This window comes from Lytechinus variegatus, chromosome 16 (assembly GCF_018143015.1).
Source record: "Lytechinus variegatus isolate NC3 chromosome 16, Lvar_3.0, whole genome shotgun sequence".
NCBI lineage: Eukaryota > Metazoa > Echinodermata > Echinoidea > Temnopleuroida > Toxopneustidae > Lytechinus > Lytechinus variegatus.
In genome coordinates this window covers 15,372,979-15,393,746 of record NC_054755.1, presented here as the reverse complement: position 1 = coordinate 15,393,746, position 20,768 = coordinate 15,372,979, and the positions used below count along the sequence as shown (strand labels likewise).

Here is a 20,768-nt window from a genome sequence, read left to right as displayed (position 1 = left end):
GCTTATTTCAAATTCATTAGACATCACATTTTATATTATAATTTAAGATTTAAGTCATACAATTTGAAACCATGAACAATACACTTTTGTATGCGTTTTTAATACATTTGTGGGAAAGTAGAGTCACAAAATAGTTTATATGCTTGATTTTTTTTTCAACTAAGGATGATGATTTTCAAGTGTCATACTTCTTATTTTTCATTTGGCTTCTTAAGTTTGTTTACAAATCATTCATGAAATAAAGTATTCAAAAATTCAAATTATACAATAAATATAAAAAGGAAAAGTGACAACAATAGCTACATAAAGTGGTTTAAATTATCAAAAGCTACAATGTTGTGTAAACTGAACTACATGTAAAGGTCATGACCAGTTGATCATAGACCCCTGAAAGTTGAACAAACATTGTCTCATAGTGCATAAATTTGGCAAGGAAGAGTTTAAGATTTATTGTCCATTGAATGATGGGGTTTTTTTATTTTGTATTTGTAGGAGGCCAGTCTTACTTTAACAGGTGATCGGGAGGACATGGAGCAGTAAGTAATGTTAAGAAAATATCTGTTATTTCATTCCCAGTGGAGGAGGGGGGGGGGGGGTGGGTACATGTAGTTGGTGTCTTGCAATTTGTTTCCTCTTCAACTCTTGTAGGATTACGTCTTTACCCTGATTTTGTTGCTGTGCTGTCTCTTGACCTTTTTTTTTTAGGTTTAGTGCAAATTTTGAGACCAAATTTGCGATGTTTGGGAATGCAGGTCCAAAGTTACTTATCTCAAATTCTAATCACTTATATCAATTAATTTTGTCTTGTTTATGATCATAATAAAGTTAGCGACAAAATCCATTGAAAAAATACAATAAAATGAAAATTTCAGAAACTAAGAAATAAATAAGAAATAAAAAACCCAAAGAATTTAATTTTGATATTGCAGCTTTTTCATAATAGATTTATAAATTATATATAAATTATAAATATAAATTATGTCCTTTATGCTTTTATAGCACAATTCTTAATTTATGCAATAATTATGTTTAAATTGGCAAAATGGAATTATATAATTGAAAAAAAAAAAAACTTGCAATTTTGTACATTATGCCATGGACAATGGTGCATGGCAATTTTCAGCACATTCACGTGGTCAACGGCTGAGATCATAAGGAGGGCCAGGGAGGCCCCTTCCCTATTTTATAACCCACCAAATTAGCCTGGTGTATTTAGACTGAATCAACAACTGGTTGATTGCAGTTATGCCTTAGTTTCAAGCATATCAAAACTTATATCACAGCAAAGAATACCTACTGATAATCCAAGCATAAACATATAGTGCATAAATATATGGAACAAAACAGCTGAGGAAGAAAATACTCTGTAAGCCATAATGATTGTGTACATTACATATTTTTCCCTTAAATTATTTATTTATAAGGTTTACAGTTTTTCTGACTCACACAGTATAAGTATTTTACCCCTGTGATGAAGAATATAGTATTTGGAAGAAAATACTCTTTAACCCTAAAAAGACTGGGGGGGCTGATTCAGCCCCCCCCTCAACATTTTTCGTGATAAATCCGCTGCGCGAAATTTTTTGACCGCGTCGCTCGCTGACTTTTTACTTTCAAGTCTCGCGCAACTTTTGAGACCAAAATTGTGACCCCCGCGTACGCGGTTACAAAATTACGCAACATTTCATAAGTGCATGCAGACCCAAAATTACTCAAAAAACGTGAATTTGTGTACAAATCCAATGCAAATAGTGTTCTTAGCCAAAATTCATAAATGTTTCATTATTTTTCCTTTTACTGCTTAAAATCAATTAATTTTATCTTGTTTATGGTCAAAATAAAGTCCCCGACGATTTCCATTGAAAAAACAATAAAAAACAAAAAGTCGAAAAACAAAGAAATACATAAGAAATTTAGAAAACAATAGAATACATAAAAAATAAATTTGATTTTGAAATTTTTTAAAAATCAATTTGATCAGATGCCTATCTAGAGTATGTGAAACAAAAATAAGCATTTCAAGGGCATTATTTTATTAATTAAAGCAAACTTATGATTTTACGCATAAATTAACATAATTAATGAGACATGAGATTTTTTGCCGAATTTGATGTTATAGTTTTGTAGATAATGCCATGGGTAACGCGTGTGCCAATTTTCATCGCGATCGCGCAATCAACGGCCTAGATCATAAGGGGGGGCTGAATCAGCCCCCCCCCAGTCTTTTTAGGCGTCGAAATAGCCCAGTCTATTTAGGGTTAAGGCACAATATTTATGCTTTCTTGACATATTTTTTTCCTTTGATTGTTTAGAGGTGTGAAGTTTTTTCTGACTCACACAGTATGTTTCATTTATCCTGTAGTGGAGAATACATTTTTTTAAAAAGTAAATACTTATTAAGGCATAATCATTATGAGTTTATGGTATATTTTGTCCTTCAATTGTTGATTTGTGAGGTGTTCTGACTCACATGTTATATTCATTTAATCCTATAGTGGAGAGTATACTGAGGGATTAACTACAGTGACATTTACTACAGCAGAGCCTAGTCTCACCTGTCTCCCTAACCCTAGCATTGTAAGTCTAATTTCTGATTTCTTGTATTTTTAGAATATATTGCTATTTCTAAATTCCCCAAATTTTCTGTGAATATTTTTCCATGCGTATTTGTCCACTCTTTGTCCAAGTGCAGTCGGAGGGCACAAGTTATTAAAGGTCAAAGGTCATTTAAGTCAACATTTACGTACAGACTGTTATGACAAATGTTATTCCATCTCAGTTACTTTATAATGAACCCTTTATACAATTCCATTGCATGCCCTCGCAAATTACAATACCGGTATTTCTGGTTACTTTCACAAGTGGGCGAGACACAACATTGCTTATGCCTCTTTCTTAATTATGAATGTCATTTTATTTGTTTTCATGCTATATTTTTACCAGTGTTCCCATTGTATATTGGTTAGTTTAGGCTGACGGACCATCAGGTCACAATGATTAACTTTGCTTTCCTCTTCAGTGGCTGCTAACTGAGGCACTAGGCAAACTGCTACCAAATATTGCATTTTTATTGATGATTTTCTATGCAATTCTATTCATATTGTATGTGTTTATCTAATTTTTGAAGTGCCAAATAAAAATGAATAACTGAAATATAACGAACATATTTCTTTTTCTTAAATTTCAGCATGCCTATGTATCTGCAGGGTGTCCACCAGAGAAAACAATCAAAATAAGAAAGTATGTTCACTTTATTGATAATATCTCATAAATGCTACTGTATACTAATGGCAAATAGGCATGGGTCCATTGGTGTGAGGTTGCGCATAAGGTGAAAGAAGGATGCCCTATTTGTGTTGTACAAATGCCTTGGGAGTTACCAAAATTATACACAATAATCAATGTTTTCCTTTTGTTAATCTATGGAAATAGGAAAGAATGATTGAAAGCGAAAAGCGAAATTCCTCAAACGTGCATCTGACTTGCAGCAGCAATGCACATTCAGCTAGTAAGCCCTACTTGTATTGCATTTGCATTTACTACATGCAATGCATTGAATAATAATTTTTGTAGTAACGTCACCTTTTCTTGATCGTACAATGGTTCATTTTTTTACGGTACCTGTGCAAAGGTAGGAATGTTTGACATTCAGCCTCCCATTTACATGCGTACAACAAGCTAAGTAGGCATTGTACAATTCTAGTTGATTAAAATAAATTAATAGTGCAACTTTGGTATCATATTTTGGATTTAATAAACAGTGATGTGACCAAACCCATTTGATTGCTTGAAAATTTGTTTGCGTTGACCAACTTATTTATATATAAAAACGTTGTAATACTTCACATATTGAATTTATTACAAATATGAACAAACAATGAATATTTTCATTGCATGACCTAGTAGTGTTCTACACATGCTGTTTATTTTGATGATCTATGACCTTCTACTTGTGTGTAAAAACTAGTGTGTAGTGCGTGAAAACTGTTGTAAAATATATGGATAATTTCTTATAATAATCTAATGATGGACAACTAGAATTTTGTCTAATGACCTTAGTGTGTTCTTTCAAGTGATAAAATTATTAAATATCTTTTGAAAAGAAAGTATAGAATCCGCCCTTTTATTTTTGATATTTGAATTCTTAGTTTGAATATGACTGAAAATTGACTTGATTTTTTTGTGTGCTTTTCCAGACAGATCAAACGAGATTCATGTGAATATTTAAAGAACTATGTTTACACTTTTGAAAGGTGAGTTTAAAATCTTTCAAATAATCTATCTCTAAGTATGCTTTCTGATAGTTTATATCAATTTTACTATTCATTCAACTTCATTTTATTTTTTGAAATTATTTCATTATCACCAGATCTAGATATATGATAATATGGTAACAAGTAACCTTGATTTAAGGACGTTCCATAGTTAAAGTGAAATCCATGTCACTCCACCACACTTTTCACATATACATGTATACATTAGCACCTGAATATTCCAAATATACAAAAATCAACATGGGTCCACGTGCTTGATTTTTTGCTTAAGACCTTTACCCAAATGGATGTTCTTAAGAAATGCGCATTCAAAAGAATTTGGTATTTGGGAGCCCCCCCTGGCCATATGAACTCCCAAAATAGCCCAGCTTAGATAGGGTTAAGGCAGATCAATTATTTTTCACGGTTACATTTTTCTTAGAGATGAGTATGATCCTAGTTTTATGGAGGGTACGGAAGGCATTTCTGAAGATCAAGGAATCCTCAGCATCCAGTATGACTATGGGAGACATGGATGCCCAGATAGATCATACTATAGTGATGGATATAAACCACAGTTTGACTTGTAAGTTGTAGACATTCAATAGCATTAATGTTGTACCTTAGGATTGTCCTTGCTCTTCTTTCCTTCTCTTCCCTTTTCTTTTCCCTTTTCTTTTCTTCTCTTCTAACCTCTCTTATCTTCACTCGTCACTTTTTTCTCTCTTACTCCTCTCTTTAAAGTTCAAATTTTATTGCTACATTTTTATTAAAAAGTATACAAAGAATTCATGATATAAGCACATATCAAACCATAGCAAATGTAATGTATATACAGAGGATATACATAGAGAATACAAAATACATTATAAAAACGTGGTGGGTCAAAAGAATTAAATCAATAACTTAAAAGATTGACCCTATTCTTAGCGAATTAAAGTGGGAGAAAATACAGTAACATATATATAAGATCTGAATAGGTCAAATTATTTTGTGATTTCTGGAGTCAGGAGTCATGATTGTTTGAACCTGAATCTAGGAACAACCATATGCCCCAAAAGGGCATTAGTCCCAGACCTACTTCTAATCTCTTCTGCATTTTTTTTTGCTTCTCCTCTTCCCTTGTCTTTTCTTACTTTTCTTTTCTCTTCTTTTCTCTTCTCTTCTCTTCTTTTCTTTTCTCTTCTCTTCTTTTCTTTTCTTTTCTTTTCTTTTCTTTTCTTTTCTTTTCTTTTCTTTTCTTTTCCTTTCCTTTCTTTTCTTTTCTTTTCTTTTCTTTTCTTTTCTTTTCTTTTCTTTCTTCTCTTCTCTTCTCTTCTCTTCTCTTCTCTTCTCTTCTCTTCTCTTCTTTCTCTTCTCTTCTCTTCTCTTCTCTTCTCTTCTCTTCTCTTCTCTTCTCTTCTCTTCTCTTCTCTTCTCTTCTCTTCTCTTCTCTTCTCTTCTCTTCTTTTCTCTTTTCTCTTCTCTTCTTTTCTTTTTTTCTCCTCAAGTTTTTCCCTTTTCTTCTCTCCAATAATACTATAGTGAGATTTACAAACCACAATTCCAAGAAACACAATGTCTCAAATGTGCCGATGTCTCTCTTATTTTTCAAACTGAACCAAGTTATAGCAATGACATAAAAATGAGACATAAAGGCTAACTGTACTTGCAGCTGTTCTGGGGCCCATGATACGAAGCCTAGCAGTCATCGTACAAAATACTTTTAGGATTGAATTGAATTGACTACAATGTACAAGTAATCATGAATGTCAATTGTATGGTTAATCACTAATCTTTGTGTTATGGGAGTCTGGTCTTGCAGACATAAGATATCTCCCTTTTGAGACTGAGACAGAGACTAAAGTGGAGACTATTTCAAACAGGACACCAGACATATCTTGAGACCAGGATATGTTATAAGACACCCAACGCTTGTTTTTATTATTTGGTAATTATACAACTATAGATTCACATTAGATCTGATGTTTAATGGAATCACTGTATTTTACATCCTTAATTTAGAAAAACATTACTTTAATTGAACATTAATGTAATTTTGAGTTTGGCTCACTATTTTTTTTCTATCTTGTCTGTTTATTACCTGTAGGTATATGGGTGATGAGTTCATTGAAAAGATGGACACTGACTATGCCATGATTGAGATACACGGTGTACACAACTTTCAATATCTCATGACTGCTCAGCAGGTAACACGCAGTTAATATTCACTTGGTTTACTAGGAGATGGTCTAATTCTAGGAATGGCTATCCACTTCATGTCTAAGCATACTTGGTCTACTAGCCGATGATACCTGAATTCTATAAAGAAAGAATTGTTCACCATGGCAATGCATGTATTTTCTAAGAGTGACTGGTTCTGTTAATAGCGGGTCCCTTACTCATGGAGACTTTTTCATTATGAAGAGTACTTTAAGAAATATAGAATTCTTCACTGTTGATGCAATCTTTGCCAGGGAAAGTTCTCTGTAAGTAGTGATTTGGTTTTCAAGGCAAAAAAAAAATTGAAAGAATATTTCTTTTCTTGATACCGTCAAAATGTTAAGTTGTAAAGTTGAATAGAAACCAAAATACAAGACTTTCTTTGATACAAGTATTTGCAGACTGCTTGGAAGTTTCATTGAGTGAACCCCAAACTTCAAACGTTATATTTTCCCATATGCTTGGATTCACTCACTTAGATTCTTCTGCATTCAATCAAGTAATCAAGTACTTGTGAGGGTTAGTCTGGATCAGATTTGATAAACTATATACATAGATATTCATAAAGCTTGTGATGTGCATTTACAAACTCAATAAAAATCTCAAAAATTAATTTTGGGCAAGTTATTGTTGGTTTGGAGGGTGGCTGGTCACAAAATATCTAATTTCATCTATGTAACATCTGTGAATTATATGTATACCCTTTCCATTCCATCTGCAAGTTTTTATTCTTTACTTGGTAGGCTGGATGTAGAAAGCGCCCTCAGAGTTGGGTGGATATGTTGAGATTACAGGATACTGCTAAGGATCCAAACACAGCTTGGACAAGATATGTGAGTTTTTGTTTTATTTAGCTGGAGTGAAATGTCCTTAACCCTAAAAAGACTGGGCTATTTTGGAAGCTAGAAAAACTGGGGGGGGGGGCCTTTTGGGCCCCCCCCCTAAGATCTCGGCCATTGGTCATCCGATCGCAACCAAATTTGGCACACACATCCTTTGTCATGTCCTCTAAAAGAAAACATAGTAAAAATACTGATATTCATTGTATTTTTTAATATATGCATAATTAATTATGCGAATATGCAAATTTTTATCAAAAAATTGAATTTTTCATACTTTGGTACCTATTGCGGTCCATAAATTCCCGCTTCAAGGTTTTCAGCTGTAAGAAGAGGTTGTTTATCATGGAATTGTGTTATTTCGTGCTTGAATTATTAGATATGCTTATGCAAATTAGTAATTACTAAATATGCAAATAAGTACTCTGCACGCGTTATGTAGAGAAATACAACATTTGGCATGTTTTATTGCATTACACTCTCTTGCAATGAGCCAAAGCAATCTTGGAAGATAAACAAGTGATGTGTTACATGTACACTAGCTGGTGAAAACAAAGCATAAGAGATATCACATAATTTATGCAAATTATATTCATAATTGATTATGTGAATATGCAAATTTTTATCAAAAAATTGAATTTTTCATATTTTGGTACTTATTGCGGTCCATAAATTCCTGTTTCAAGGTTTTCAGCTGTAAGAAGAGGTTGTTTATCATGGAATTGTGTTGTTTCATGCTTGAATTATTAGATATGCTTATGCAAATTAGTAATTACTAAATATGCAAATAAGTACTCCGCATGCGTTATGTAGAGAAATACAATAATTGGCATGTTTTATTGCATTACTTTTCTTATGTTTTTCTTTGATTTTAATTTCTTATGTATTTCTTTATTTTGCATTTCTTATGTATTTCTTTATTTTTTTATGCAATGTTTTTCATTATTTTCATATCCTAGAACTGCTACTTGAATTTACAAGTGACATAACATAGAAAGAAACAAATAAAAATGTAGTTAGAAAACAAAGTGTATAACAATTAACATTCATTCAAATACCATACACTTTACACACAAACGAATACAAATTTCAATTTCTTACGTGACATGCGATACGAAAATGTTACGTAACTCCGCAACCGCGGCATGGGGGTATACAAATTTGGTATCAAAAGTTGCGAAAAACTCAAGAAAAAAAAGTCATGAAATGGCGGCGCGAATGCTTTATGCGCAAAAAAGTTATCGCGATTTATGCGCATAAAAGTTATCGCGATTTATGTACAGGGCAGGGTTGGCGATTTTTTTGATTTTTTTTAAAAAATCAAAAAAATCGGATTTATTTGATTTAAATCAGATTTTTTTTATTTAAATCAGATTTTTTTGATTTTTTTGATTTTTTAAAAGTTCCTTCGAAAAAAAGGGTAATTATCCCCCCCCCCCTTACTCTTACAATGACATCAATATTGATGTTATACATTTCACCCCTAATATTGTTCTTAACCACATATTTTGTAATTAAAATCCAGTAAAAATGGACAATTAAAATCAAAACTGCCAACAAACCCTTTGCCAATTACTAGTATTCATGTATATTGTAAGAGAAATAATTCAAATCAATGATTTTTTTTTCAATTAGTCACAGCTTTACAATAGTCAAAGAGAGACAACTGTATATGTTTAGGATCTTTTTAGTTTGATAAAAAGCTCTTCTCTTGCTACAGATATAGATGCAAAACTCTCAGTTTTGGAGAACAATATAGGAGATAGCTTAGTCAAAGGGTGACTATACTACATTCTGTTACTGTGATTTTTTTTACATTAATCTACAATTTTTATTCCCATATTCTCTACAAAAAAATCTGTTTGATCCATGAAGTATGAAAAAAAAATCTACTCACTTTTAACTTAACTAAAGGATAGAAACTGCTTAACTGCTTAAATTACAACATACATGTATGTATTACAAAAAGAAGTATTTTATTTTAAATGAGACACAGCTTACAACTGCCAATGATTGTAACTGAAGTACCTGCATCTTAACATTAAAATGCAGTGTTAAATGTTTATTCTGAGTTTTGCAAATTGTTGTTATAGAGCTCTTTCCATTATTACATGCAGATACAAAACTTCCATTATTTGTAGCACTGAACATAAAATGGGCTGCAGTGACTTAACAGGTTTATAAGAGAAAGCTTTTCTCAACAGTCAAATTATGACTGTACTACATTATGTTAATGTGATTTTTATAATTATGTTATTTAAAACATCAAATGTATGATAAATGTAACAATACGAAATAAGAGGCATATTAAATATGTTGATTACATACAGGTATAATTTTTTTATTTTACATGACAGAAGTAGTTATGTGTAGGCGAAGGATCAAAACTGGAAAACTGCCAACAAACCTTTTCTCATTGACTTTTATATATTATATATTTTTTTTTTACAAACTGCTCTCTGAAAAGTCTTTGGATTATGTAAAAACTTTATGTTATACCCCCATCTCACTAGATGGCGATTCCGCTGCGATCGTCAAAAATCGACAAAGCGTGGTATATCGTAGCTTGAACGTGGCTTGATCTTTTCAATCTTCTCCGTCGTACCTTGATCTTTTCTGAAGCGGCAAGGATCGCCACCATCTTCCTGGTCGCCACAAAATTTTGAACATGTTCAAAACTTACGTAGCGAGATCGCGGAGGTGCTAAAGCGCATCATAATCGAGTCAAGAGCGTATTACAAACGACATATTCGTAGCTGTAACGAAGCTCCAACGCACAAAGCGTAGTAGAAGCGCATTAAAAGCGGCACCGATCGCCCGTGTTTTTCAGGCCCGTTCCCAAGACAATTCTGCTACGCTGCTTCCGTTTACGAGGCGACTGCCTTGCGCTCGACACGCTTCACACCGTTTCCACCACGACGCTTTCCCTTTGGGTGGCATGTGGCACACGTTCTCAGCCCGCTGCAGGCATTCGCGTTGCGCTTTTGCTGCGCCGCTGATGACTGGCCAGCGATTGAGCAGCGACCGTCTGCGCTGCTATGAAACAACGCGCCGATGGTAGCGGATTATCACATTTTCAACAGATTACGAGGCGACACCACGACGTTTTCAAATATACTTCCCAGAAAAAGGACCAAAAAGGGAAGCTGCCCAATCTGTTATGCCGGCGGTCCAAGAGGAAGCGAACAAGAGGTTATGGTGGTGGTAGAGGAGGAGGAGGAGGAGGTATAGTAGGAGGATGAAAATCTAACTGCTGAGCCAGCTTGAAAGAGAGAAAAAAAAAGACGCTCGCATGTCTTGATGACGAAATGGGTTACCTCCGCAAAAATATATAAATTGAATATGTTTTAAAAATAGAATGAATTCTAACTACAGTGACAGTAAACAATATTAAAATTTTAATGATTCGATCACTGATGTATTGATTGGGAAAGCACACTTTATGGGGATTCTGGCATTGTGCCCCCCCCCCCCCCTTATGAGTGCTCTCACATCAGTAGACTACTTCTTGAAAGCAAATTTGAAAGGAATTTTCCTAACAATTTTGAGTGACAAACTTTTGTGGAAAAAAATAAACAAAATATAAAACATTTTTATGCTCTTTTATGAAATTCTTGATGCATCCCTCATATTAACTATTAAGCTCATCGACATCTTTTGAGTGAAATTTTAATATATATTGTATATTATGACTTAAGTGACAGCCAGGATCGGACCCAGTATCTTTTTGGCCTCCTCCTTCTACTGTCCTCGTATCAGGTCCTCGTATTCAACTTCTAATTGAAGTTGTTGTATAATGCTAAGATGTATAAGTCCAACCAAATTCTGGACATCCATCTTGGTCGGAGGTTGGCAATCGACTGAAAAATGTCTCATGTGCCGCGATCAATATGCCGATTGCTTGAAATCGTTTCAAGAGCCCATCATGACCGTAACACAATCGTTCCATTTGTAGCACCACCGTACCGAGGTCCTAATTAGCGTATGGGCCTCGTTGTACGGTCGCTTTGATCGCAGAAGCAGCGCATCACATCTGCCTCAAATCGTGGCAAGAGAGTGGCAGCGTCGTACTACCAGCGTATTACCATCGCCTTCAGCGCAGGTCCGTCGCAGTGAAGTTGCAGTGCAATCGCCTCGCAGGCTAAAAATAGAATTCGAGGACGATTCTGCTACGCTTTGCGGGATTTAGACAGATCGCCATGGTCGCCATGATTGCCATCCTAGTGAGATGGGGGCCTTAAGAAAGAAATTGACTAATAATAACTGACAAAGAATGTAAAATTTCAGAAGAAAAACTCGACATAATTTACAAAAAATGAGTACCTATTGACAACATACATCTGTAGTTTTTAAGGAATTACCTGATTTTATTAATTTGATTTTAATTTGTTTTAAGTAGATATGAAGACTTTGTTGATCTTTTATTGATCTAAAGTTAATTTAAAGTTTTTCAGTTGACTTGAAGAATTAAAACTGCATTGAACAAATACTTTGTCCATGATTTGTATATTTTTCAATGGAAGTGATTTAAATCAATGATTTTTTAAAAAAAATCATGGTGATTTAAATCGCGATTTAAATCACGATTTAAATCAACATGATTTAAATCGGGGGCCTAAAAGGCCCCCCCCCCCCCAGTCTTTTTAGGGTTAAAGGCCACCGCACATCTTACAACTGTTCACGATCCGATTTTGGGACAAATTGCATTTTGCCTTTTTCCTGAAATTGAACGGAACATATCATTTTATTTGAGGTTAAAATCAATTGAAAGAATACTAATATAACCATTTTGAAAGATTGCAAGCCTTTATTTTGGAGTAAAGGCCAAATTAGTTTCAAATTGTAGCCAATCGTACGACTGCTATGACGTCACTACGACTAGATATTTAATTTGTTTTTATTCTAAGAAGGATGAAAGCATAGTCACAGATTTGAACATAGGGACTGGTACAATGATTTAGAACATTACACAGAAAGATATTCCAAGTCTCAATATTAGCATTAAATTTTACTACATTTTATTCTGAAATCGGGTCGCAGACCAATCGTAAGGTGCATGGACACGGGATTCAAGAAGGCACTTTTGGACATATGCGCTGCAGTCTTTGCTAGCTACCCATTGACATCATCCTTGTATAACACTCATGCAGATGCTATGTTCTGAATGCCCAAACTCTGACGACTCTCAGTGTGCATATGCTTTGGCTTGCTGTTTGAAGATCTTGGAAGGTTGACTTCGCTGCCTACTGCTGTGTGAAATGAGATTAGCAGATGTTTGGGTCAACGCCAATGTAGCCAAAGCAGATCAATCACAATTTCAGATTGATATGATTCTACCTTATGGGGAGTTGCAAGAAACTTGCAATTGATCTCAAATCAGGTTTAAAAAATCAGTTGAAAGTCAAGCATTTCTGTGCAAATTTTGTAATTGATTAATGGTTTGCTTGTAGAATCAGGAAGTAAAAATTTATTTGCCTTAATTAAGATTGATCTATCAATTTGCGTCTAAAATAATTCTGCAATTGATTGCAGATATTTCATCATAACCCCCCTTAGTGAAATGGGCCTCTTCTTCTGCAAAGAATGTGTGTTCTTCTAGGTCAAATTTTCCTCATAAATAACTTATTCCTGTAGTCCCCATAACTTTGACTAAGGTAAAGCTGGCTATCTATATGAGCATATTTTTTTGCAAAAACAGATCTGAACAGACTTAAGCTGTTTCATTCTCAATTTTTTGTTGCTTTCTGAATCAGAATTACCATGACTGTCTTGAAGGGAACGGAACCGAGATCACAGACCGGTCTCCATACCAAGTCTTGAGTTCCAGGTCTAGGAACATGGTCCTATGGAGAGAGAAGAAGGCCATCTATGTCTTCAATGTGACTGTACTAGATCCAAAATACAGGTTTGCCTCATCTGAATTACTTGAATTTCATGTAATGATAAAAAAGGATAGTAGTGGTAGCAGTGGTACGGTAGTTGAGTAGTAGAAGTGGAAGTAGTAGTTGTTGGATGTGGTGGTGATGGTCTTGGCATTTGTCAAAATAGCAGCAGTTATAGTGATACATGTAGTAACAACGAGACTGTTTTATGAAAGTTGTCAGCACTAACAAGTAGTCTTTCTCCGACAGTTACCATAGTAACAGTCAAAGGCCAGTGCTTCTCAGCCAATCAAAAGCAGGGATTTTAATAAATAGTCAGCACTGACAATTTTATGAAACACCCACCTGTAGTACATGTAGTAGTAGTAGCAGTATGTATTAGTAGTATTAGTAGTAGTACATAGTAGTATAGTAGTAGTATTAGTAGTAGTACATAGTAGTATAGTAGTAGTATTAGTAGTAGTAGTAGTAGTACATAGTAGTATAGTAGTAGTATTAGTAGTAGTAGTAGTACATAGAAGTATAGTAGTAGTATTAGTAGTAGTAGTACATAATAGTATAGTAGTAGTAGTAGTAGTAATACATAGTAGTATAGTAGTAGTATTAGTAGTAGTAGTAGTACATGGTAGCATAGTAGTAGTAGTACTACTACTACTACATAGTAGTATAGTAGTAGTATTAGTAGTAGTACATAGAAGTATAGTAGTAGTATTAGTAGTAGTACATAGTAGTATACATGTAGTAGTAGTAGTAGTAGTACATAGTATAGTAGTAGTACATAGTATAGTAGTAGTATTAGTAGTAGTACATAGTAGTATAGTAGTAGTATTAGTAGTAGTAGTAGTAGTAGTAGTAGTAGTACATAGTAGTATAGTAGTAGTATTAGTAGTAGTAGTAGTACATAGTAGTATAGTAGTAGTATTAGTAGTAGTACATAGTAGTATAGTAGTAGTAGTAGTAGTACATAGTAGTATAGTAGTAGTATTAGTAGTAGTAGTAGTAGTAGTACATAGTAGTATAGTAGTAGTAGTAGTACTACTACTACATAGTAGTATAGTAGTAGTATTAGTAGTAGTAGATAGTAGTATAGTAGTAGTATTAGTAGTAGTAGTAGTAGTAGTAGTACATAGTAGTAGTATTAGTAGTAGTAGTAGTAGTAGTAGTATAGTAGTAGTAGTAGTAGTACATAGTAGTATAGTAGTAGTAGTAGTAGTACATAGTAGTATAGTAGTAGTAGTAGTAGTACATAGTAGTATAGTAGTAGTATTAGTAGTAGTACATAGTAGTATAGTAGTAGTAGTAGTAGTACATAGTAGTAGTATTAGTAGTACATAGTAGTATAGTAGTAGTATTAGTAGTAGTAGTACATAGTAGTATAGTAGTAGTATTAGTAGTAGTAGTACATAGTAGTATAATAGTAGTAGTAGTACATAGTAGTATAGTAGTATTAGTAGTAGTACATAGTAGTATAGTAGTAGTAGTAGTAGTAGTAGTACATAGTAGTAGTAGTACATAGTAGTATAGTAGTAGTATTAGTAGTAGTAGTAGTACATAGTAGTATAGTAGTAGTATTAGTAGTAGTAGTACATAGTAGTATAGTAGTAGTAGTAGTAGTAGTAGTACATAGTAGTATAGCAGTAGTATTAGTAGTAGTAGTAGTAGTACATAGTAGTATAGTAGTAGTATTAGTAGTAGTAGTACATAGTAGTATAGTAGTAGTAGTAGTAGTAGTAGTACATAGTAGTATAGCAGTAGTATTAGTAGTAGTAGTAGTAGTACATAGTAGTATAGTAGTAGTATTAGTAGTAGTAGTACATAGTAGTATAGTAGTAGTAGTAGTAGTAGTAGTACATAGTAGTATAGTAGTAGTATTAGTAGTAGTAGTACATAGTAGTAGTCGTAGTAGTAGTACATAGTAGTATAGTAGTAGTAGTACATAGTAGTAGTAGTAGTAGTACATAGTAGTATAGTATTAGTATTAGTAGTAGTACATAGTAGTATAGTAGTAGTAGTTAGTAGTAGATTAAGTACTATAGTCATAGTAGTAGTAGTAGTTAGTAGTAGATTAAGTACTATAGTCATAGTAGTAGTATTAGTAGTAGTAGTACATAGTAGTATAGTAGTAGTAGTAGTAGTAGTAGTAGTAGTAGTAGTAGAAGTAGTACATGTAGTATTATTATTATTAGTAGTAAAAGTAGTAGCAATTTTAGTTGTAGAATTAATTGCAGTCGTAGAAGTAGTAGTAGTATAGAAGTAGTAGTATAGTAGTAGTTGTAGTAGTAGTAGTAGTATTTGTAGAAGTAGTAGAAGTAAAAGTAGTAGTAGTATTAGTATGAGAAGTAGAATGTAGACCAAATGAGGAGAAGGCTGAGTATTTCTTCATTGTAACTGTACTGGATCCTTCCAAAAGTTCACTTCAAATTTTTAAATATTTGAATTATGATAATTAAAAAGTTTAGTAGTGATGTAATACTAGTAATTGTAGGAGTAGTAGTAGTATTAGTAGTAGTAGCTGAAATGATAGCAGTACATGAAGTAGAAGAAGTTTTAATAGTAGTTGTTATTGTAGTCACAGGTGCAAATACCTACCGGTATGCAACATGTTTTAAAGTTGGTGTGGGAATGAAAGAAATAGTTCACCATCGGTTCCCTCCCCTCCCAATCCAATTGATACTTTTGTAGCTGGAATTTATGCCAATAAAATTAATAAATTTAGTTCTAGTTTTTCTTGTAGTGGTAGTGTTGTGGTGTTGATTTTGTACCTGATTGCTAAGAGAGCATGAATGCTTGTTAGCAAGCAACCAGAGGACTGATGTCTTAGGGTCCTCTCCAAGGGACGTTTTGACCTTATCTAGGCCCGGGTATTTTGGGAGTTCAAATGGCCGGGGGAGGGGGGCCTCCCAGGCCCCCCTTGAGATCTCGGCCGTTGACCGCGCGATCGCGCCACGTAATTAGTATGCGAAATCATACTTTTTCCTCTAACTCCCTAAATAAAGCTCCAAATGTACTAATTTTTGGTATAGAAATTCTTTGTGGTGTTCTTAACAAGTGTACATTAAAAAATTGTAATATCAAATCATTTTCCTATGTATTGTTTTTTTGCAATTTCTTAAGTATTTCTTTGTTTTTTTAACCTTTTGTTTTTCATTGTTTTTTCAATGAAATTTGTTGGGGACTCCTCTGAGATCATAAAAAGTATAAAATAAATACATTTAGACCAGCAAAACTAAAAATAGTCATACATTTATGAATTTTGGTCGAAAACACAATTTGCATTGACTTTGTACACAAAACCATGTTTTTGAGCAATTTTTGGTCTGACATGCACTAACATAATGTTGCGTAATTTCGGAACCACGTACCCAGGTGACGCAGAATTGGTCTCAAAAGTTGCACAAGACTTGAAAGTAAAAAAAGAGCGGCGCAGTCAAAAATTTTGCGCAGCGAAAATATCACCCAATTCGTTGAGGGGGGCCTCTAAGGCCCCCCCCCCCGGCCTAGATAGGGTTGATGAGGATTAATGCCTTTCCAAAGTGCACTAGTGCACCAGGTGGGAATCAAACCCGGGTCACAGGAATCCAAATTCCTCACTGTACTGACTGGGCTATTGTGCCTCCTCTACATGTATTTGTTGTGATGATGGTATTTGTGTTGATAATAATATTTATGTTATGAATAATGGTTGTTAATATGAATTTATTTGCCACTCACAGCTTACTTTATTAATTCAATCATCAACATCATATAATCTTATATTTCTTTTATGAATACATTTTATAAATAATGATTTAAAAAATTACAAAAACCCTCATTTTTCTCTCCATCTGTACCACTAATAGTTACTGCAACCTTCAAACTCAGTTTGCTGTTGAGGTATATGGCGCCCTCCCCCCGTCCGCAGTCTCCGCTATCAAGGTCATGCTTATTACCTGTGCTCTGGGTTTAGCTGGTGTTGCCTTTATCTTCATCTATTACCTCGTGCAGCAGAGAGAAGCAGAAGAGGACCAGCGAACGCAGAAGATCCCTCAGTTTCCTCATTAATCATTAACAGATACTTTAATTAAAGCACAGTATTCAACGATGATGGTGGTGATTTACTTGGTCTACACCTGCTTTTTTTACATCTGGGCCCTGTCTTGCAAATAGTTGCAGTTGATCTGGGCCCTGTCCTACAAAGAGTTACGATTGATCCAATCCATCTAAAGTATATGGAATTCCAGTAATGTCATTATTTGTCATTAGGAAATTTGCTCAATGCCCTTTGAAAACGAAGAGAAGCATACTGAATTATTAAGAAAACAGTGAATGTATGAATATACATCATTTCTAGAAAATATTTGGAACAGACATGTATTTTGGATTTTGATGTTGCTGGCTTTCCATGGTTGCGATTAACCGGGTCGGTCGCGTCGCTGGTCAACCACAACTACGGAAAGCCAGCAATGTCAACATCTAATATGATTGTTCAAAATATATTCTACATGAGCTGTACATTCATCCACCCATCGCTTTCTTGAAAATACAGTGTGCTTCTCTTTGTTTACGAAGGTTGTTGTGCATAATTCTTGCAGAAAAAAATTGACATTAATGGATTCACATACAGTTTAGTTTGATTGGATCAATCTCAATTATATGGAAATCCATCCATGCCATAAGTTTTTTCTGCTAGTAAATCAAGAGAAAGGTGAATGTATGAATATACATCATATCTAGAAAATATTCTTTAAAAATATGTATTTTAGATGTTGACATCGCTGGCAGTCCATAGTTGCAATTGATTGGATCAATCACAACTCTTTGTAATACAGGGCCCTGGTTTCATCCAAAATGGTCTAACACTAGTTATATGTAGTATTAGTGGTAAATTGCCAATGGTCTACACCCATTTGGTCTACTTTCAGTTTGGTTTTATTCCATTTATCTCAACCTAACTTGTTTACTATTTAATCAAATTGCTATTTAGCCTATTTGATATTGGAGTGGAGCGTTGTGGCCCAGTGGATTAGTCTCCAGACTTTGAAACAAGGGTCGTGGGTTCAAATCCCAGCCATGGCGTAATTTCCTTCAGCAAGAAACTGATCCACAATGTGCTGCACTCGACCCAGGTGAGGTAAATGGGTACCGGTAGGAAGTAATTCCTTAGGAAGCTGTGTGCGCTCTGAACGCCTAGCTTAGCTGGGTAATATAGGAGTGCCTTGAGCACCTAACAAGGTGGATATATGCGCAATATAAATACCCTATATTATTATAATTATATTTTGTCATATTTCATTTGAGGCTCTACCCATTTTGCTCATTTGATCCACAGTCAAAATCATTGTGGTCTATGCAATTACATGTAGATTAACAGTGTTCAAACCAAATATTTATTTTGCAATATGGAACACAATACGTAGACTAATGTGGATATTAGACCATTTCTAATCATTTAAACTTATTCATGACCTAAATGACATTCAGACCAGGTAAGTATTTGGTGATTGGACCAGAAAGTATTATAAGCAATATCTAGCAATGATGATGTTATACAATATGTGACTTGGCTGCCACCCCAAAATCCAACAATAAATTGCGAGGGAAGATTCTCTGCCAAATGCCAAGATAGTAATTTGGTCTTTAGAAAAGCAAATTTAGAAAATTAGTTCATTTGCAAAAGTAATTATTCTTCCTACTTTCAAAACTTGAAGTTGTAAAGTTTAAGTAGGAAACAAAATACAAGAGTTTGCCTGATTCCATTTCCAGCAGTCCTACTTGGAAGTCTCAATGACATTTAAACAGTGTGCACATCTTATGCTTGAGTGAACTCCAAATATCAAACTTTGTTTTCTCCTTATTTTAGAGCTCTTATTGAATCTCTTCTCCACTCAATCAGGTATTTGTCTGGGTTATTGTTAATCAAGTTTAACAAGGTATTTATCATTTCAAAGTTTAGGATGTCCTCGTTCAAATATAATGAAATTGATTTTAAAATTAATTGGTTTTGGGCTGGCCAGTCAAATACAGGCCTGCTCAAGTACTCCTTTTTTTAAAGGAGTTACCTCGTTTTTAAGATTTTTTATCAACCCCAATTTTTTTCCATTTAAGAAAATTAAATCATCCCATTAGGTATTTGTGTGGTGTGGTATGGGTATGTGAGTAATACAGTTTTTCAACACTGAATTTCTTAAAGTTTAATTATAAGAATGCCAAACATATCTTAATAAAAAAAATGAGGGAGGCCCACCTGAAATCGAGTAGAAAAATTCGCAACATACAATTAGGACTCCTTTTTTCTTCAAATGTTGGCAGGCCTGTGGTTATGAGGTTTAGACCATCTGCTAGTGGACCAAGTTGATAGAAGCCAACAATTCACAGCATTTTGATAGTGTCTTATCTCTGTTCCCTAGTGAAGGCCTTTTTTTATAAGAATTTAAATGTCAGGCAGTTATAAGATTCTACATCAACATGCTATGTTTTTGCATTAAAATCCTTCAAAGTTAAAAAATGATTGTTTATAAAATGCATTTTCTTTTATTTCTTAAAGTACATTTCTATTTCTTAAAAGCATATATGTATTCTTTTTTATATATTGAATAGTTTCTTTATTATCTAGATGTATTGTATAAATCAATATCTATCTTATGACTGTTTGATTTAAATTTGTGTCCAGTTCTTGCCTTCAATTCCATAGAAATTCCAAAGTGTGATCAGTTTTCTATTTCTTTTTTTAGCAAATATCTGTTTTTTATTTTTATCTTGAATTATGTATTTTACCAATAAAATTGATGATATTGATTTAACCCTCAAAGGACTGGGCCTCGACACTTTGCACAAGTTTTCTAAAACACAAAAAGATAGTGCCGCAAAATTTTATGACTTTTTTCTTTGAAGGCACACATTTTGAGATCAAATTTATGACAAACGTGTATGTCACAAAGCCACTGAAAAACAAAGATGAAACAAAGAAATGCGTGAGAAATTCTAAAAACAAAGAAAAGCATAAGGAAACGAAATAGCTTTTGCAAGTTTTCTTTGTTAAAGCCTTTGAATTGAATTACGAAGATGACATCTGAAAAAGAAGAAAATTTGAAGTGAAGTTAGGTGTTGAATTTACAAATTATGTTTTTCATGGATAAATTTGAATATATTATTCATAATAAAAAATGTTTTCAGATTTATTTTATACTGGCTAGCAGTTTATATGCTAAAGAATGTGCGTGTTAAATTTTCACACAATCACGCGAACTGCGGCCAAGGGGGGGGGGTGCATTCTTGCCCCCCCATCTTCAATACATCTCTAATAGCCCAGTCCTTATAGGTTTAACAACCAAGATGTAAATACAGAAGGGGTGGAGAGTTGGGTTCCTGGGCTGAGGATTAAAATAACAATCCGTCTCTTGACAATTTGTAAATGTTATGATGTTGTGATATTTGTTTAGTAATAAAAAATATAATTCAATTCAAATAAAAACTTATTGTCTTTCATTTAACAAAATTCTAAATTTTACGTTAAAAAAAGGTGATACAAAATTAAGTTGGTCATAGAGAATATAAATATGTTCATGTTATGTTTATAGAAAAAGGCGTGGGACCCTTAAAGCAAAAACTTGTGG

The 20,768-nt window shown here is 33.9% G+C and overlaps 1 protein-coding gene across 1 annotated transcript; it reads left to right on the top strand.

Annotated features, from left to right (window-relative positions):
- The first annotated feature begins 492 nt into the window (after nt 1-492).
- LOC121429898 (cation channel sperm-associated protein subunit delta-like) lies at nt 493-17,465 on the top strand. Its single transcript, XM_041627157.1, has 9 exons — nt 493-536; nt 2,496-2,577; nt 3,188-3,240; nt 4,197-4,253; nt 4,696-4,839; nt 6,343-6,442; nt 7,199-7,288; nt 13,048-13,199; nt 17,016-17,465. The coding sequence occupies exons 1-9, from the start codon at nt 529-531 to the stop codon at nt 17,215-17,217; spliced, it is 888 nt and encodes a 295-aa protein (XP_041483091.1). The 5' UTR covers nt 493-528; the 3' UTR covers nt 17,218-17,465.
- The last annotated feature ends 3,303 nt before the right edge of the window (nt 17,466-20,768 follow it).

Coding starts and splice junctions, on each gene's coding strand:
- LOC121429898 (XM_041627157.1), top strand. Junction 3,241..4,196: donor AAAACAATCAAAATAAGAAA/GTATGTTCACTT, acceptor GTGCTTTTCCAG/ACAGATCAAACGAGATTCAT. Junction 4,254..4,695: donor TATGTTTACACTTTTGAAAG/GTGAGTTTAAAA, acceptor CATTTTTCTTAG/AGATGAGTATGATCCTAGTT.